The sequence below is a fragment of the Caloenas nicobarica genome, chromosome 2, assembly GCF_036013445.1.
Source record: "Caloenas nicobarica isolate bCalNic1 chromosome 2, bCalNic1.hap1, whole genome shotgun sequence".
In the NCBI taxonomy this organism is placed as follows: Eukaryota; Metazoa; Chordata; class Aves; order Columbiformes; family Columbidae; genus Caloenas; species Caloenas nicobarica.
The window spans coordinates 36,347,156-36,366,041 of NC_088246.1; the positions used below are offsets into that span (position 1 = coordinate 36,347,156).

Sequence of the window (18,886 nt, forward strand, 5' to 3'; positions counted from 1 at the left end):
CTCTCTGATGGACAACTCATAGTTCAAGGAGACTTTTCAAGAAACTTGAGGGATTCACAACACCCCATGCACATGGTTTCTGTCTGAAGTCTTTTTCACCTGCAGTCGTGCTGGCCTAGAGCTGGGCTCAGCTGCCACCTGACGACTCAGCTGGTGCTGAAGAAGCAGGATGACTGTTCATAGCTTTGCTCTGATCCTAGAAATCTAGAGTAATGCCTATGCTTAGCTTTATACATCTGGGACAGAATCACAAGTTCATGCAATGTCAGAGCCTAAGCAAGTCAGTAATATTGGGTAGCACACCAAAAACTGTTTCCCACTGCTGTCAGGGATTGAAATATTAGTGGTCTATGCCTCAAGAGAGCCATGAAAACTCAAAACATTATCTGAATATCACTGACTGTGATCTCCTTGTTTGATTAAGATTTCAAGATTAAAGCTGGATAAGGGGGAGAATCCTGTCCACAAAACCTTCACTTTCTCAGAAACAAGGAGATTACTCTGCCCAGTATGTAATGAAATCAAAATTCCTGACATAACGTAAAGTGTCAGAGCAACCCACCCTGCAAGAGCACAGACAGCTGTATTGTGAGAGTGGGCAGCTTCTGTAGACCAGGTAAGGAGTCATCCGAATCTGGCCAGTTCTGGGCCGTCAATCACAGATCCTGCTAATGACCCCTATGCCACAGATCAGGAATACTACCTAGGTGCCAGTGTCTGCCTTTGCTGTCTGTACATGAAAAACAATAGCAATTACTACTGCGGTGTTGATCAGCATCCCATTTGTGGAAGGTGTTGAAAAAAGAACAAAAGAGCCTTTGTTTTATAGGTTTGAAATCAGAATTACAACTAAGCTGTCACAAGGTTTCCTACCTTGCAATCCGAAGTCTGGAATTTAACACATCTAAACTATGGCTCACATTACTTTCCATACATTAATAATTCCCAGAGTTCAAAATATGTTCATCTGGTTAATATGAATCCATTAATGTGCTATATGAGCATGTATTTACTGAAGATCACATCTGTGCTTTGGCATATTTATAGTTATATGCACAGTTTACCAGGCAGTTACAGAAGATATCTATTTGGCTGTGACCCACTTAAGGATTCCAGCCATGTAATTTACTCTTTTTTTGTAAATTAATCACTGCTACTGTACGGAACAAGATATTAAAAAATGCCTCAATTATGTACACTTTCACTAAGAATGAACCTTTTTCTAAGAACAGCATTGCACCTGAAGTAATTAAATGGCTGTAAGGCTTATAATCACAACAGAAATTGAATCCTCGGTTAACATTTCCGAAGTTCTATTGATGAAGATTCCTACTGATTACGATTCCTATTGATTGAAAGTGATTTTAATCAGTTCCATTGGGTTTTTTTAGAGGATTGACCACAAAGTAAATACTCTTTTCCCATATGAGAATATTTGCATTACTAGGACCCATACAGGGCTGAAGCTTAAAATTCAGTGTTGGTTTACTTTGCCTAACTGTCTCCCCTGAAGAGAGAAAAACTACTCTTGTTTGAAGACACTCAGCATATCCATCTCCTATGGATAAGACATCAGAAGATTTTAAAAATCCATTTCTGAGACTTCCATACAGATCAGCCAGTTCAAATATCTACTTGCTTGAGTTCTTAAGCACTGAGCAAGCATGGAAATCAACTATTAAAAAACAAACAAAAAAAAAAGCTAAGGTCTTATCAAATGTAAAAAACTCAAATGCTTAATTTTACTACACAACAAGCTAGCCTTCCAAAAGACTGTTAATTTGTTCATATTATACACCTGTAGTATTTTCAATTTCTCTTTTTTTTTCTGAGATATATAAACCTCATACTTACGGCAAAATTAGTCAGTGGTGTGGAAGAAGTAACACAAGCCATTCAGATTACTTCAGCTTTCACAGGGCTTTTGGTCTAGGATTTCTCAAACATCACATCAGTGACAGCCTCAGCCAAATCAGCTGTTTCCCTCCATGATTCCACCCCATAGTGGTTATTGGTATTTTACCACAGATTTTAGTGAAGCTAAAGGAGAATTTCAGTGGGGAGAGCAAGAGCTAGTGGCTCTGAAGGAGACATTGTGGCATTGCACAAACCAAACAGCTGCCCGCATGGGGACTGTGAGACAACCTCGTGACTGGCTCCATTTCAGAGGCATGAATTTCACCCTAGGAGTGGAAGTCCTATCACCAGCCGGCTTATTTAGGGATGTATGACAAGTCTCCATCCAAATAAAAATTCATTTCCAAGTCAGTCAGGTCTGGCCTGTGGAGTGTAGCACCATAATATGTGTTAACGTATACGAGTCAATATTGTCCTAAATCACCACACCTTCCTAATTTTTCACAGGATCTGTATGACCATAATCAAGTCAAAAATTCCATCACAGCAGGGAGTACTCACTTCCATTCTCACGCAGAGTATGGACAGACTTATAACAAATGTCTGTAACTGAAGCCCTGAACACCTGAACTTCAATAAAGGGCAATTGTCAAAATGTTGTAAGTTCATCTTCAAATCTAATATCCTGCATGCTTCCTTCGCACAGTAAAATATCTTTGTTTAGGCATTATATTGCACAAGTCTTCCTAGAACGATCTTGGTCAAGATGAGCTGATGTTCTGTCTTTTAACCTTTCAGCACTTTGACTCCTTATGTTGCTGTTTACTGTCAACTCCAGAATCCTGCAATATTGTGACTTCATCTTACTGTCTAACATCAGGTGGAGGATGTGCTTTGATCCCCTAGCATTGTAATGTTATAGCTGAGGACAAAAGTTATAACATCTGCAAGTGCTTTGATAAAACAGATTGCTAAAGATTTTTTTTAATTAAAAAAAATCAAGTGAATTAAAACCATTTGGATAGCGTGGCAGATGAATTATCAGAGAAGCTGCACCATACAAAAAAGATTCGGGACCCAGAGTCTGGTAATTTCTTTAAAATTTCACACAAGTCAAGATGACAAACAGATGGCACAGTCAGAAAAATCTAGAAGGCAAAATAGAGTCCCCATGTCACTTTAATGATGCCTCTGCTTATCACAGCCTGTATTTTAGATCAACTTATAAAGTATTTTTCTAAATCATAAAATTCTCTTGAGCTCTATTTTCTAAAGACAAACTGGTCTGTAAAGATGCATCAGTCAACCAGAAGATTAATTCCTGTTGTACCAAGTTGTTGTTTTTGGCACAGAAGTCAATATTTATAAGACAGAAAGCAGCTGTAGTACGCAAGTTAGCATAGTGCATAAATCTTTGCAGCAGGTTATAGCAAGATGATTATACTATCCACAGGTAACACAATGGAAGCATTGCCACAACAGAGGCTTCCTAATGGTGGTCATCCATTTACCAGTGTGAGCCACGCTAATGAGGTCACACTGATTCACTTTGTGTCATTTCCCCTTTGGAAGCAATCAGCCCAAATATAAACCAGTAATACATTAGAAAAGGTCACCCAGCGCAGTAGCTCTGTAAAGGGTGAGCTGTTTGTATAGGACTCAGAGCCAGATCCAAGCCTGCCCGGAGCAATAGGACATGCGGCTGCTGACAACAGGGCCTGGGAAGCAGATTAACCCCCCGTCCCCTCAAAAGCTGGCTGAGGTAAAGTGCTGCTCTCGGCTTTGCCTGTGCTGTGGTACTTCATCCCTCTGCCTCTCTCATCACCCCACCACATCAGCCGTGGGGGCAGCGAGGAAGGTGGGGGGTTAAGTCTCAATTTTCCTTCTGCTGATTGAAGCTTTTGCCTCCCACTCAGCAATGCCAGACCCTGCGTCAGCTTTGGGGCAGCAGAGGGATGAGGGCATGGCACTGCCAGCAGCTGTCACGGATGTGGCCCTGCCTCTCTCACAGGGGGACAAGAGGCTTGTCCTCTGACAGACTTGCTGCCCCCTTCCCCATCTCTCCAACCCTCTTGCCCACCACACCAGCAGCTTAACCACTGGATGCTGGGGGAAGTGTTACTGACCACTCTGTTTTGGGGGCTGTTTTTTTTTTCAGGAGACAAGACATGATGTGAAGCCCATTGAAGCCAACAGGACCATTCCCTTGCTTGCAAAGGATTTCTGACCGGTGCCACAGCTCCTGGGTACAATCGAGAGGCTTGGCAAGGACCATACAGCACTGCACTCCCCCTCAGTGCTGAGCAACAGGACATCCATCCTCCCTTTCCTCCACATCAGGGACCTGGTGTGGTCAGTGGCAGGGTCAGGGCACAGATGCTGATGACGGACCAGCCAAGTGGCTCAGGCAAACCCCTTCCTTCCCCAGCCTCAGCTTGCACTTCTTCAGCCCAGCAATCATTCCCTTCCGTGGCACACTATGGGGGAGAGGCTAGACCTGATCTAATTTTTTATGAACGAGGTTATACAGATTACCCACATCTCCATCAGCCTTTTTCCCTGTACTGAAATTGAGGACATCAGATCCTTTGCCACAGTGTTACCCCTAAGACTAGTTGTGAAGGAAGTTCAGCCTGGAAAGGTACTCAGCTCTTTCTCTCCCTTCTTGAGAATCCTGTCACACCAAATTTTGGTGTCCGGGTGCTGCTTCACATGGATGCAGATACTCACATACAAGACCGTATGCAGTTTCAAACCCATGGCTTTCTCTCTAAATGAAGCTGCACTTGTTCTGACATTTTCAGCCTCACTTGACCAAATTATATGTGGGTTTAGGTGAAGATCTTCAAAATGTAATGTTGAATAGATACAGATTGAGCCCACATGGGAAGTAGGAAATACAATAGAAGTGTGCAACTCCGTTATATGAATTTGTCAGTGTACATTCTGCATGCTGTATAAATGTCACTAGCATGATCATCTGTTTCATTCCTAGAAGAGAAAAAGCTAGCAAATATGAATTTCTTGAAATAGGTGGCAGAAAAAATTGACTTGAAATAAACAAAATAGTGGAAATTACATTTTCTTGGCAAGATTTGCTTGTGTTGTTCATCAAATAAATGTACATTATGTCTTGCGCTGTTACTCATCTGTGATCCTATAATGTGTTCTCTGCATCCTGTCAGACATATGATCCTTTGTCCCATAATAGACCCAACTATCTCACAACCAGCTGAGCTCAGGGTCATCCCAGGGTCAGGCTGGTTAAAGATGGCTGTCAGTTCACTGCCTGACTCACAGACGCACTTTAAATCACCTTTATCTTACTTGTGCTGATGCTTTCCAGACAGCACTGTAGCAGGAGCTGTAGTGTCTATGTACAATGTAGGGAAATGTCTTGTAGCATCCCTGAAAATTTCTCCATGGATATGCAATGTGCAATGTACCCCTTATAAAGAAAGTGCAGCTTGATGTATAATGTGAAATTAGAACAATTTCAAATACATTTATGCAAGGTAGCTAAGCAGTCTGGTACTCATCCATCTTGCAAATGAAAACAAAAATTCAGAGGGTGAAATATCATCTTTCAGATCAGAAATATAATTATTACTTCGCCTGAAATTTCCAGCAAAAGAGTCTTTGCATAAGAAGGACAGATAATCTGGGAAATGCATCACCTGATGTTTTTATTGTGATAAATACCTCCCTTCAACTCCTGGTGCTATACAACTTCTTAATGTTTGTCACTAGTCTCCAAGGTATAGAAGAAAGACAGGCCTTAATTGTGAATTTACAGATGCTTTATTGCTGGTGCAATGGCATGAACACATTTAACAGGATTGTCATTCCAGTTAATTATGCTGATTCTGACATGTACCTATCACGTCTAAAATTGATAGTGCCTTTCGACCAGTTAGTAGCATCACAATATGTTGTGTCATTCTCTCTAAGGTTAAGCATGTTAGGGGCCAGAGAATGGCAGGAGAAAAGAGTCCCTGCATACTAAGTAAGCGCCGCTAGCTTGGCAGCCAAACCTCCTTTTAAGAGAACTGGAGATAGCTCAAACCCAGCACATGTTCTGCATTTCTATGTGTGCTCCAGCCCCAGCCCACCTGCCCCAGGCAAAGATAACAATCTTCATTATGCCTAATAGTAAACAACACCAGCCCAGCCCCTCGGAAACTCTTGGCCTTGTTCACGACATGTAATACCCAGCACCCAAGCAGATGGTAACACTTATTGAAGATATTAAAGCAGAAGAAATGATGGCAAAAAAAGAAGGCAACTATTAGGAAATGCTCTGTGGCAAGGGAAAAAAAAAAAAACAATTTCCATGTTTTCCCTGCAGCAGGAGTCTGAGTCTGTGAATTTCAGACTGAAGAAAATAGTGGAAGACTTGAAATCAACAGCAAACCACAAACTAATATCAAATGAGGGTGAAACACCATCCTTAGCCACAGCAGAGTTATTGCTGCTCAGATCAAAACCTCCATTTAAAACCCCACACTGAAAAGGCAGATAGAAATCTGGGGAAACCACACATCCTTCTGTCCTTCCCATACACTCCCGTATAAGACTTCCGGGCATTCCAGAAGTGAAATGGGAGTACATATATCTTACAGTCACACCTGGCTGACAAGGATAATATTTTCAGATTGCCTGAATTAGAGGGAAGGAAGGGAGGGAGGGATAGAGAGAAGGAAGGAAGGAAGGAAGGAAGGAAGGAAGGAAGGAAGGAAGGAAGGAAGGAAGGAAGGAAGGAAGGAAGGAAGGAAGGAAGGAAGGAAGGAAGGAAGGAAGGAAGGAAGGAAGGAAGGAAGGAAGGAAGACATTTGCTTTTATAAAGAATGGATGAAAATTCTTCAAGTCATTTGTTTTCTTTTAAAGAAAAGCAAGCTTTTATGCTACACCGAAAAGCACAAAAACATCAGTGATGGGATCCAAGCTAGAGTCAACAGTGCTGAAACCTGGAAGACCTGGAAGCCTGGAATTTCACATTATGCCTGAGAAAGGAGAAGATACCACGGAAGGCACAGCAAAACATGCTGACACCTGGACTTTTCTCTGCCCTCTACCTCTGCTCCTGCCCAGCCTGGGCAGCAGTATCTCCTTCCAGCTGTCCCACTGCCCTATAGCAAATATCCTTGGGGACAGTGACAGCAATGGCCAACAGAGCCCCTACACTGTTGTCCTTCTTCTTTCCTCACATCAGCCTTGCCCTTCTGAACATCCTCGTCCTAAACTGGATTAAAAGCAATAGAAGGGCTGCACCAAGGGCTGGAGAATGTATGCTCATCAGGTCTTCAAAACTGGAAAGGCTTGGAGCACCAGTGAACAGATCCTGAAGAGCTTGTCTCAGAGGTGTGGATAAGCATCTGGGAAACATCTAGATTAAGCTTTATTTTTAAAATTATTTTAAATAAGAGAGAAAGCTGTATGCAAGGAGGAATTCCTCCATTCTCATAATAAGAACTTTTTCAGCTCTTCACCTTTCAAGTGCACCCAGTGACCATTTTGCTGGTCAAGGAAAAGCAATATTTTCTGTAGTGGTGTTCTGGCTAAGCACACATACTCCTAGTCAAAATTAAAGGGGTATTCACACGTGACAGCTCAAGGAATGTCCTTCAGATCTAGCTGACAGGATCTCTGGTGCAGAGTGTGGTGCCTGCCTTTGGACAAACTCTAATCGAGCAGATATGTCCTAAGACAGGGCTGCTGACAGACTTCATTCCTTTCTCCTTCTTTGAGCTCAGATAGTGTTTACCCCACAGGTAGTGACTTTTGAGACTACTTCTATAGCCCTTTTTCTAAGGAACTCCCTATTGAAACTGCTAGGGTGTTTTACATAGCACAAATATAGCAGGAGTTAACCTTCTGTGATGAAAGAGAATTTTCTATTTGATGCCTGCTGGCCTTTTTTCACTTTAAATGTTCTACTACGATATAAAATAAAAGAAAAAAAAAAAAACAACAACCAAAATAGAGTCCTACCCTCTGAGATGTGAATGAAAAATCTTAGATTATTTAATGTTTACTTAAATGGAGATTGTTGTTTTTCCAAATGCTGATACGTATTCCTTGCCCTGGAGAACATTTAGAGACAAACCTGATTTCAAGGCTTCGACTGGACTCCATCACCTTTGGTGGTGCTGCTCCAAACTGATATGGAATTACACTAAACACAAGCCCTGCTTTAAGGGTTAAAAACATGAAGAAAAAGGTGCTTCATAGTCATAAATCCTAAAGGACACACCCATGATCACTCTGTTCATTCAACATGGACACTTTGGACATTTTAGCATGTAAGGCAGCTCTCAAAGATGCTTTGCCAAGGAGGATGGTTATTTGAATTTCCTGTATGAAGTGATCGCATCTTTCTCCCTCCGAGTGCAGGCACCAGGGAACAGGGGACACTGTGCAGCTGTGCAGCAACCGCTGTCCCACGTGGCTGAACACACACGCTGCCCTCGAGGAAGGGGCCGGGTTCCTTTCGTCTCCTCTAGGCCAACACACACCTGAATGCAGTTAATATTGCTCAGCTCTTCCATTCATCTCCTGGCTGGGTTTTTTTCAGTCTCTAAAGGAAAGGAATTTTATGAAATAAAGATCTAAGGATTGAAAATGTGAGTGCAAAGGAGGAGGGAATGTGACAAACCTCACAGCCCACGTGAAAGGTTGTTTTGCTTCTAGACCAAAGGGGAGGAGGCCTGATCCTGCTCTCGTGCTAGATAAGCAGATATCCTGCAGGCAAGCAGAGCTGGCAACAGGCTGAAATCACGGTGAGAGTTGAAAAGCTTGTTTTTCTGTATGTGCAACAAACCAGAAATGTTGACAGAAAAGCAAAAGAACATCTGCTCTTGCTGATCTATGAACCCTTTCCCTAGCTCCATTAACCTCCCTTCTTTCTCTCTTTTTTTCCTAAACTGAAAATTACCATTTTAAATGTTCAAGGCCTTCATTTCTCTATTAATCAAATTAAATCTCCTTAGCCACAGTTAAAATACTCTGCGAGGTGCTTCGACCAAAGATCATTTGCCTTGTAATTAGAACTCATTTTTAATACAACATGGGGGAAATAGAGAACCACAGCTTTAAAATCAATATAACTATAAATTACATGGAAAAGGAAACGGTAGCATCCTCCTTGAAACAACAGATTTATTATCAAAGTGGGCAGTATTGTATCGACAGACTACATAAGTTTTATAAAGAAAGAGAGGAGACACACAGAGAGAAATCAATGTTAACATGGGCTCACTGTTGCTTTAAATGCTGCATTCGTGGTAACTAATTTTCACTTATTATTTTAAATTGTAAAATGTCACATTGAAAAATGGTTAGTGGCTCAAAAAATCCCATCTGCAGTATTTTCTAAGGCAAAACACCACTGATTCTAATGAAAAAGGTCTGCAGAAGAGGGTCCTATTATGTGTTCTGTATTTAATCCTGGTTGAGGCAGGTTTCTAAAGGGCATCCTCCGTTCCTGTATTTTGAACAGGATAATAGTTAAGTTTGCAGCTAAGATTTGTATTTAAACCTCAATGATTTGCCTTTGTTTTGATTCACACCTACTGGATAGGGTGAGCCAAATCGTTCTTTCTGACAGCAGCAAATATTTTAAATGTTTCATCTTCCCTTTCCACAAGCCGGATTCCCTGTAGTAGTCCGCACATACAATACAAAAAGCCCTTGAATGTCTGACCAGAAGATTTCTTGTTAGGCTTCCTCTGTTTTCAGCGCACAGCCTGCTCTGCTGTTTTCTCAGTGAAAAGCAGAGGGGAAATTTTTGCACATTGATGAACACGGAGTTTGCAGCTGGGGCCTGATCCAAAGCCCAGGTTAATGGGTGTGTCATCTTCTGTTTCAGCTCCAGCGACAGCGGGAGTCAACCTGTATGGTTGACTGGTCTCAAAACACATCACCGTGTTCAAAAAGGGGATTACATGGAGATTATCTGGATTTCTAGAATCTCTCGCCTCATCTGCAATCAAACCATTTTGTTAGAGGAACCTCAGGAGAATTTTCAGTGTTTTTTATCTATGTTCCTTTTATGTTTTACTGTACCACTCAAACCCTAGGGTGAGAAAGGTGTGATCTGAAGAGATACGTTATCTTTACTGGTGGATTATAGGGTTCAATGAGCCTAATCGTTTGATTTGCAGACCTGTGGGTCTCAGGTGAGCTGAGTCTCCCTAGGAAATGAGCCACAGTAGGTCCCTCTCAAAGCAGATGTAAGTGTGGGTTCAGGTATAAGCCTCTGCTAACGTTCGAATCTTTCCATTTGTGAGCTGACTTGAAAAAAGCTCAGGTAATGCCTCTTTAAATTAATCTAAGTTCTGGAGGAACATACATGTTCTTATGGATAAAGGCAGTACTTGCTTCCTGTGCAATGTGAGTTGAGGTATGTCACTGATAGGTCTTCTCAGACCTTTTTTGCCTCACACTCTATTTTCATTATCTTGCCTCCTAGCACTGTCAGAAATACAAAAAATAAAATATACAAGGGGGGATCGAATAAACTGCAAAGCTGCACTGGGTCCTGCCTGTCTGTAATCCCCACTTCCATGTCTAAAGGTATCATTCATGCTAATACTGTTTGCTGGAAGGACTGTTTCTCCAAGATAACATTTCTGCACAGTGAAATATGCATGACTCTTCAATGGCTCAGCTTGAGTGGGATCACCTTTCAGTTTCTAGACAGTGTTATGTTTTTCACTATTTTTTTTTTCTCCCAGCACAGCACGAGGAACACAACACTACCGCAACCAATGCATTTCGTTTTATGATCCATCTGTCCTCAAAACCATGCATGGATATTAAATCCACTGACACTACAGAAAAGTGCTGCAGAGATTTTATTTCTTGTAAAATAGGCTAGTATGGTTAAAGTCTCCACCTTTGCTGGGTGCTAGCAGGAATATTTTACAACTGTGCTAAACTGAGTTTTGGATGGCATCTCTGCTGCCACTGTTGGTTTGCACAGGAGTTAGCTGAACTAGCCGAGCTGTGGCAAAAGTCAAAAAAAAAGCTCTGTTTTGCTGGTACAGAGGAGTTTCAATCAAAACTGTGTAGAAATCCGCACCCGTGACTTAGCCCCTTCCATAACCTCCACCTTCTTATGAAGGCAGTGAGAAGTCTGGACAAGTGGTTATTCTCAGAGACTCCTCCGATGTACTCTCCCTGATTTGTCCCCGGATGGAGTCTGTGATTTACACAGATGAGCTTTGCACCTGAAGGTGTGCACTGGAGGAGAGATTCCCACTTTCCCCCGGCCCCTATTTCGACCGTCAGCCTCATCCTCACCCCCATCTCTTTTCATTACTTAACGAACTTGGTCTCCTGTGTTTTCTCTGCTCTTTATTTCATGTCACCGGGGCTGAGTGACTGCTGAAGATGAGAGGGGATGAGGAGTGTGAAGAGGGAAGCTTCTGCCTTTGGTCTGAGCCTGACGGGGAATGATGAAAACCACATGGGCTATGAAAAAGTCCAGTCCAACCTTCTGTTTACCGAGCTCCCTAGAAACGTCAACATCTGTCACCAAGTTACCCCTAAAAGGGGCACCCCCTTGCTCCAGGACCCCGATGGCAGCTCCCATCCCTCTTCCTCCAGCACGGGCTGGAGCGGAGGGGTGTTGACAGAGGGAAAGGGAGGTTATCTGGGATTTGGTGATGGCTGTATTAATCGACAAAGGAGATCAGAAGCGATACCCCTGGCTCGGCGCTGCGATGCCACCTCAGGCGCGGCCAGCCAGCCCGCAGGGCAGGGGGGCCGCCTGGGCACCCCCAGCCTGAGCTCGGTGTTTGCCCTCACTGCAGCCGGGGGCCCTAAGGAGGGACCCGCTGGACTGGGTGCGGAGGAACGCGGCCGCGGGACACGGCGACCCCGCCGCCCCACCGGGCGAGGCGCGGAGAGGCGCGGAGCGGCCCGGCGGCCGCAGCCTCGCTTCGTCGTTATTGCAATGCACGCAACGAATTTTCCTCGTATTAGTCATTTCCCGAAAATCAAACCCGAAGACAGCTGCGACTGCAATCGATCCCTACAAAATGCGTTAGCGAAGCGTTCAATCAAAGTAGATATTTCCTTGGATTTATTTCTTTTTTATTTTTTAATAATCGATAACGTATTGCGCTTATTTTTTCCAGGCAGCGAGTGGCCCGCTGAGTTACAGCCCGGCGTGCGTTAGGATTAGAAAATGTATAAATACTTATGCGCAAAGCCAAGCATCTCGGATGCAAAGAGCAAGCGCTGCGCAGAGCCGGGGAGCCGGGCAGGCACCGAGGCAGGGCGAGCGGCTCCCCCGGCTCCCGACCGCTCGGACATTTCCTACATGTGCTGCTCCCTGAGCCCCGGTATTTTCCTAATCCCTCCGCTTCCCGATGGCAAGAGTTTGTGGCTGAGATTGGCTTTGCGTCGTCTTGCCGTCCCCCATTTGGGCTTGTATTTGGTTTTATTTGAAATTTTTTGGTCACTTTTACTTTCCTGAACGGGGATAATTTTGCAACACCTTGAGGTTTTTATTTATAAACTGAGCATCCGAAAAAGTAATGAACTGTCTATTGGTTTCATAGTAATCGAAGTTGATCATTATTCGGCCACATTTTTGTAAGAATCTGTAGTCCCGATTTAACTTTACGAGATATACACTTTAAAGGAAAGTAAATCGGAAAGCCAAAAGAATTGTAAAAGTCATGGCTGAAACATTCTCTGTGTGGAACAAATGCTTAAAATATGTCACTACCCTATAAAAAATAACGCAGAAGCATTTTTCCAGGCCAATTTCTGCTCATATTACTGAAATGTTTAATCCCTTTGAAGTTGTGTGGCAAAGAGGACTCTTCGTATGATCAAAATCAACAAAGTTTGCCCCCAAATTCTTAGGCACAGGAAAAGACTTATTTTCCCTAGAGCTCCCATTGATTTCAATGGTCTTTCCGAGCCTGAAATAGGAGTAACTGTGACCTGTAATATTTTATGACACATAAACCATAAAAGAATAATGTTAACAGCTAATGTCGGCCAAGTAGTGTGCCTGGGGGAGAAAAGGAATGTTTGCCTTGGAAAGGGAGAAAGGGAAGAAGGAGAAAGAGAGAAAAAGTGAGAAAAAGACAGAAAGAAGGAAATAAAAAAATAAATTATTTTAAAATATATATGTATTATATTGCTATTTATTCAGATAGTATTTATTTGATTATTTCTGTATTCCCTCTGTCGTTACCAATTTACCGTGATCGCACAGAGCTAATTGCTAAGGAAGGGGGGAGGGGCGCTGTGCTAAGCTTAAGCAGAAAAATACTCTGAAACTATTCTTCTGTCCCCCAAAAAATTAAAGACTCCCTTGTTCCCGCGTGGAGGGCCCCGCCGTGTTCGGGCGGGGAGCGGCCTCCCCCGGGCGTCCTTCCCGGCACGGTGCTGCCATCCAGGCTCTCCCGCGGGCGGACCCAGGGCCAGGCCTGGGTCGGAGCCTCCCCGGGGCCCGGCCGGGAGCTCGTCGCCTTCCGAACCCAGGGTCCCTCGGCAATGCCTGGGTGGGAGGGGGTAGCTCCTGAGAAGCAATTTGCCGGTGAAAACACGCTCGAGTCTATAGCCCAAACGTGAGCTGCCATTAGAGAGGTACTAATAAATCCCTAATAAACATGCATTTATGCAGCGATTACGTGAACTTTGGCCTTTGAAGAGTCCCTGCAATTAGCAACGACGTCCGTCGCGTTTTGCCCAGATTTCTCTCCACTCTTTTCCCATAGAGGATGGAGAAGAGACTACAGCCCCGCGGCTCCTCCAGCGCCTCCAGATGCCGGGCGTGTCTCCAACAGTCTCCCGCCAGGCCCCATCGCCGCCAGGGAGAAAGCAAGCCGCAAGCATCCCTCGCTTTGCCCCCGGACCCCCACCTTGAAAACGCAGGATCTCTTGCGGGAGGGTTTGTTCCCCGCATCCCCAGTGCCTCTCGCCGGGGTACCCGCCTTTACGCCGGCGTCGGCTGCAGCGCGGGGGCAGGGGAAGTGCTTGGGTTTTGCTGTCACCGCAAAACAGCGGAAAGCGATTAAGATTTAGTAAAAACTGCTGGGCAAAAATGAGAGGAAAAGTTGCCGCTGCCGGGGAGACAGCGAGAGGGAGAGTAATTGTTGCCTTTACTAAGGCTGTGAGATTAACCACTGGGACTTATTCTAAAGTGACCCATCACCGAATTCATTTCTGCTTGAACTTTCGGTGAACCTGAGATTAAAGAGGGGACAGCAGCTAAGCAGTTTGTTGTTAGCTGCCTTTTCAACAGCCCTTTCAGACTGAGTAAATATTGATCGATTTCAATCTGCTTGCCCCAGAGGAAAACACCAAAGCATCTCAATAGCCTCCGAAAGTAAACTTTAAAGGTGAACAGCAGAAATGGCATTAAGTATGATAGGAAGATGCTAAAGTCCGTTTGACATTTGGGCATCGTTTGGGTTGGGTTTTTTTGGTAGGGAGTTTTTTCTTCATTTTTTTCCCTTCGAGACTCTAGAGAGGAAAATCAAAAGAAATGTTTTCAAATGTAAGAACAAAATTATTCCTACGACCTGAAAGGCAAACAAGCGTCTCCGTCAGGCCAAAACACGCTGTGATATTTTTAAGCGATATTTTTGTGGTAGAAACTCTAAGGTAGAGATTTGCGTTCCTCTTCCCCACACCCCTTGACCCGAAAGGCTGATCGTATCGAAATACTAATAACACTAACAAAACGAGCCAGAATCGGGAGGTTTGGGGTGTCTTTGCTTGAAATCGATCAGGACTGCGAAAAAAAGATAACCCGGGGTCTGGTCTTCGAAGGGGATGGGATTCTTTGCCGACGAATAGCTCACCGCAGATTGACGCACTGACGAGTGTCTTGTCTCTCACATTTAGGCTATAATTTATGGCCTCTCTTTCTAAGGCATTAAGTCAACACCGGGGGAGCTGGGTTGCAGATCCGGATTCCAGCAATGTTTAGATCCAGATTTCGATATTGAAATGCCCTCATTGGCATGCAAATGCCACTTTAACACATCCAAGCCTCTGGAAGAAGGCCGTCTGTTTTACTTTGTGGGTTTACACTAATAAACAAAAGGTAAAGTATAGGCAGGCGGGGAAATGAAAGAAATAGAGGCATCGGCGGGGGCCTTTGGAGACAACCCTACTCCCTTGCAGATAGCTCGGCTCTTGATATGGCCGCCGCGCCTTGCGAATCAAGGCTTGTCTCTTTTGACACACAAGTGAAGAAAAATCCGTTGACTCTCTGCGGGTCCGACAAAGCCGAGCCTGCGTGGGCAGCCCGGCCACGGGAGAAGCCCGGGAGCGCTCCCGCGCAGCTGGGCTGGGTGAACGAGGTGTTACGAATGTTTGCGCTGAAATTCAAGAGGCAGCAGTGACTTGAGACACCCCGCGTCCAGCTGAGCATGTCTCTGCTTCGTCCTGCCACCCGGTTTCTTCCCACACACGTTCCTCCACCCCGGCTCCCTGATCATTTGACACCTTTTGCAGATCATATTGTATTTATCTGCGATAATTTGCTTTTTTTTCCCCCCGAAAAAAAAAAAATATAAAGTGGTGCTGGTGGGGAATGGGCTGAGGTTAATGCCAGGAGCACATTGCCAAGCACCTGGAGCCTACTCCCACCTTGGCACCCATCAGCCGCCAAGAATGGCAGCCTGGGGGAGAGAGAGAGGGGACCGGAGAGTAAGCTTAGTGCTCGAGCTAATTAAATGTGCAGCCCTTGGCGAGGGGCCTGCCATGTGAGGAAAGACTGGCTGAAGACAGTTTCTGCTTTTGAAGCGTGCTCTGTTTATGTAAGTGTCAGCATCCATCCCGAGGTGAAAAGGTTAGCACTTGACCCAGGAAGTTCTCGTGTTTGTGCTTCAGAAATAGATCGGGATCATAAATTCCTTCCAGTTATGGAGGAGAGAGAGGAGGGCCTTATAATTTCTAAAAATATTATTATTTGACCATAGGAAAGGAAGAAGTTTTGTTTTATGAATCAAGCTGGACAGACAGAGCTCTGACCCTGGGGGAAAAAAAAACCAAAACCCACGCATGAGGGGTAACATTTGAAGACTCTTCCTCCCTTTTCCCCTTGGAAAGCAGTAGAAAATAAGAGAAACCAAACTGCCGAGCCCAGCCTGTGACTCAGCACTGACGTCACGCAGAGGTAGGCAGACGAGGGCTACCTGAAAGTGGAATATGTTTATTATAGACATTATAAGGACCCGTAAATCCTGCCCTGGCTCCCATTACCGGCGGAATCCCAGAGCCTTTCATGATTGTACAGAAAATCAGGAGGACATTTCGCTCACACACAACAGCTGATAGAACTCAGTGTACCTGCAGTACAGCAAAGCACGGTGCATCATGCAATGGTCCAGACACCAACCACAGAAATGATACATTCATTTGGCCATTCATCACATTCACGAGTAGGTTGAAAAGACATCGAGCCTAAAGGAAGGTTAATATGAAAATAAGAAGAGGTGAGGTCTTTTGGACTGTTATACCCTTCGACGGAATATAATCCAGTACAATCTTTGGGGAAGGGGGGAGGAGGGATAAGAAAGGGAGGGGGCAAGCACACCGAGTAAGGTTTACAAAACCTAGTGCAATTGAAGCCTTGTTTGTCACATTTAAAGAAATAACCCTACTTTTTGAGGTATCTGCTTGAGCTTAAGACGTTTACTTGATACGGTCGTCGGCTTTACCAATATAAAAGTGGATCCAGTTTGGCGAATGCACTCACCCTGCTTAACCTGATAATCGAAACGTCATTTCTAGAAAAATCTGTAAAAAGATAAATCTCTCAGACAAAGTATTTACAAGCATCAAACTCATAGACACGAACAAAGAATACATTAAATTAAGGGGATGAAAGTCCTGTAAGTCGTGTAAACACTTGCAATAGTGCATCTCTTCATGAGGTTATGTACCCTAGATAACCTGTCTTTCACTCAGGGCAATTCCGAGGAGCGTCCTTGCAGAGGAGGAGGGAGACCCTTAGGCGTGTGCCAACACGGCTCCTCCAGCAGAAAGGGCTGGAGAGGCGAAAGAAAATCTCTTGGCTCCGAAGAGCCGGGCCCCGGCGGCTGGGAGGCGAACGGGTGGCAGAGCTGGCATCCCCAGGACAGGGCGACGGCGGGGGAGGGGGGCGGGGGCGGCGTGGCGGGGCCTCTCGGGGAGACCGACCGACCGACCGAGGGACCGACATAACCACGGTGAACGAACGCGAGCCGCGCTGTCGGAGGCGTCGCGATTAGGCGGCCGTCGGGGCCACCGGGTCTCAGTTGGAGGCAGCGAGCGTGTCCGAGGCGGAGGAGGCGGGCGAGGCGCTGCAGGGCGACGAGCAGGACTTCTCCGAGGACTCCTCCGCCTTCTCCTCGCAGCCCGTGGGGGTGGCGGGGGAGATGGGCAGCAGCCCTTCTTTCTCCCGTTTCTTTTGCTTCATTCGCCGGTTCTGGAACCAGATCTTTACCTGCGTCTCGTTGAGCTGGAGGGAGGCGGCGATTTCCACCCGCCTGGCCCTGGTCAGGTACTTGTTGAAATGAAACTCCTTCTCCAGCTCGGTGAGCTGCTTGGTTGTGAAGTTAGTTCTGACGGTGTTGGGCTGCCCCACGAAGCCGTACTCACCAGCCTTGCCTGCGAGGGGACATGCAACAGTAAGTAAGCGCAAATGATTTATAGGAGACGTAATCAATATGTCCACACCGGCTAAGCGATAGGGAGCAAGAACTTCTTAGGATAAGAGGGAAGCCCCGGCAGGGTGAGTGATGGAGTGTGAGGTGCTAAACTGGAGTCAGCCTCTAGTGTCAGACGAAACTTGATAAGTGGTTTATGAATTACAAGAAATATGACCGCTGGAGAGGCGGAGAGGGTGAGTCAGGAATAAGCGGCGCTGGCTTCCAGCTCCGCGGGCAGACGGCTGCGGCTGCTCTCAGGGGTGCGGGCCCCCCTACCTGCCCAGCGCCCTGCGGGGCACCGCGCCGCTTTCCCGCACCCGAGGCAGAGAGAGAGAGAGGAGCAGCCCCCTGCCCGGCCCTCTCGTCAGCCACTAACCTGTTTTGGGTGGGTTTCTTTTCACTTTCATCCAGTCGAAGGTTTGCGCCGGCGGCGAGGTCTCGGCGGAGGGGGAGCGGGTGTTTTCCCGGTGGCCAGCGTGGAGGGGAGACAGGGCATGGTTGTAGGTGCCCAGGGGCAGGCTCTGCTGCTCTTGCCCGTACGGGGGAGGCACGTACTGAGCGGGACCCCCCGCGTAGCCCTGGTGCGAGTGAGGGTGCTGCGCAGCGGCGGAGGAGGAGATGCTCCCGGAGTACACGGCGGGGGCGCAGGGGGGAAAGCCACCGCCCAGCTCTGCGTCCTGCCCGAGGGGGTAGGGGCCGTACGCCGGCCCGAAGCCCTGGGCGCCGTAGGTCGGGCCACAGCCGGGGTGCGCGTAGGAAACCCCCAGGCCGCCGTGGTGCTGGTAGGCGGCGGCCTGGGCCGGGGGGTGGTGGTGGTGGCTGTGGGGGCTGATGGGCACCCCGCGGCCCGCGAGGAAGCGGTCTTCCCCGCTGCAGCTGCCGGCGCTGACGGCGCAGGGCTGGAAAGTTGTAATCCCGTGGTCAGGGTGGTAGGCGCGGGCGGCGCAGCCCCCCGTCTCGCCGCCGAGGACGGGGTACTCGAGGAAGGAGCTCATCCTCGCCGCGTCCCTCTGTCACGCCGCCACCGGGTCTTCAGCGTCCGGCGGGGCCGCGCCAACTTTCCCACTTCCTCCATGGGGCCGGCAGGAAAATGACACGAAGGTACAGGCAGCCGGCAGGCACGTGGGGGGCGGCAGCCAATGGCTGCGGCGCCTGCGGGACTTTCCCGGCTCCTGCCGCTGATAGATCGCCGCGCCGGGGGCATTTAAACGCCGAGCGCTCCGACGGCGCGGCACGGCACGGCGCGGCGCGGCACCGCGGGGCAGGGCGGTGGCGGCGCCCCGGGGGGGCTGGGGGGGCCGGGCCGGGCTGTCGCCCCTCCGCCACTGCCGCCAAGGTCCCGCCCGCCGGCTGAGAGGGGA

General features: G+C 46.8%; 1 protein-coding gene across 1 annotated transcript; it reads right to left on the bottom strand.

Annotated features, from left to right (window-relative positions):
• Positions 1-16,656: 16,656 nt before the first annotated feature.
• HOXA1 (homeobox A1) lies at positions 16,657-18,591 on the bottom strand. The gene is made up of 2 exons (XM_065628350.1): positions 17,902-18,591; positions 16,657-17,484 (listed from the first exon to the last, which is right to left on the bottom strand). Exons 1-2 carry the CDS (start codon positions 18,518-18,520, stop codon positions 17,129-17,131), a joined length of 975 nt encoding a protein of 324 aa, XP_065484422.1. The 5' UTR covers positions 18,521-18,591; the 3' UTR covers positions 16,657-17,128.
• Between the last annotated feature and the right edge of the window lie 295 nt (positions 18,592-18,886).

Bases quoted from the DNA above. Each gene is read 5' to 3' on its own strand.
- HOXA1 (XM_065628350.1), bottom strand. From the start codon at position 18,520: ATGAGCTCCTTCCTCGAGTACCCCGTCCTCGGCGGCGAGACGGGGGGC. The intron at 17,485-17,901 runs GTTAGTGGCTGA...GTCCCCTCGCAG, and splicing joins AAGAAACCCACCCAAAACAG to GCAAGGCTGGTGAGTACGGC.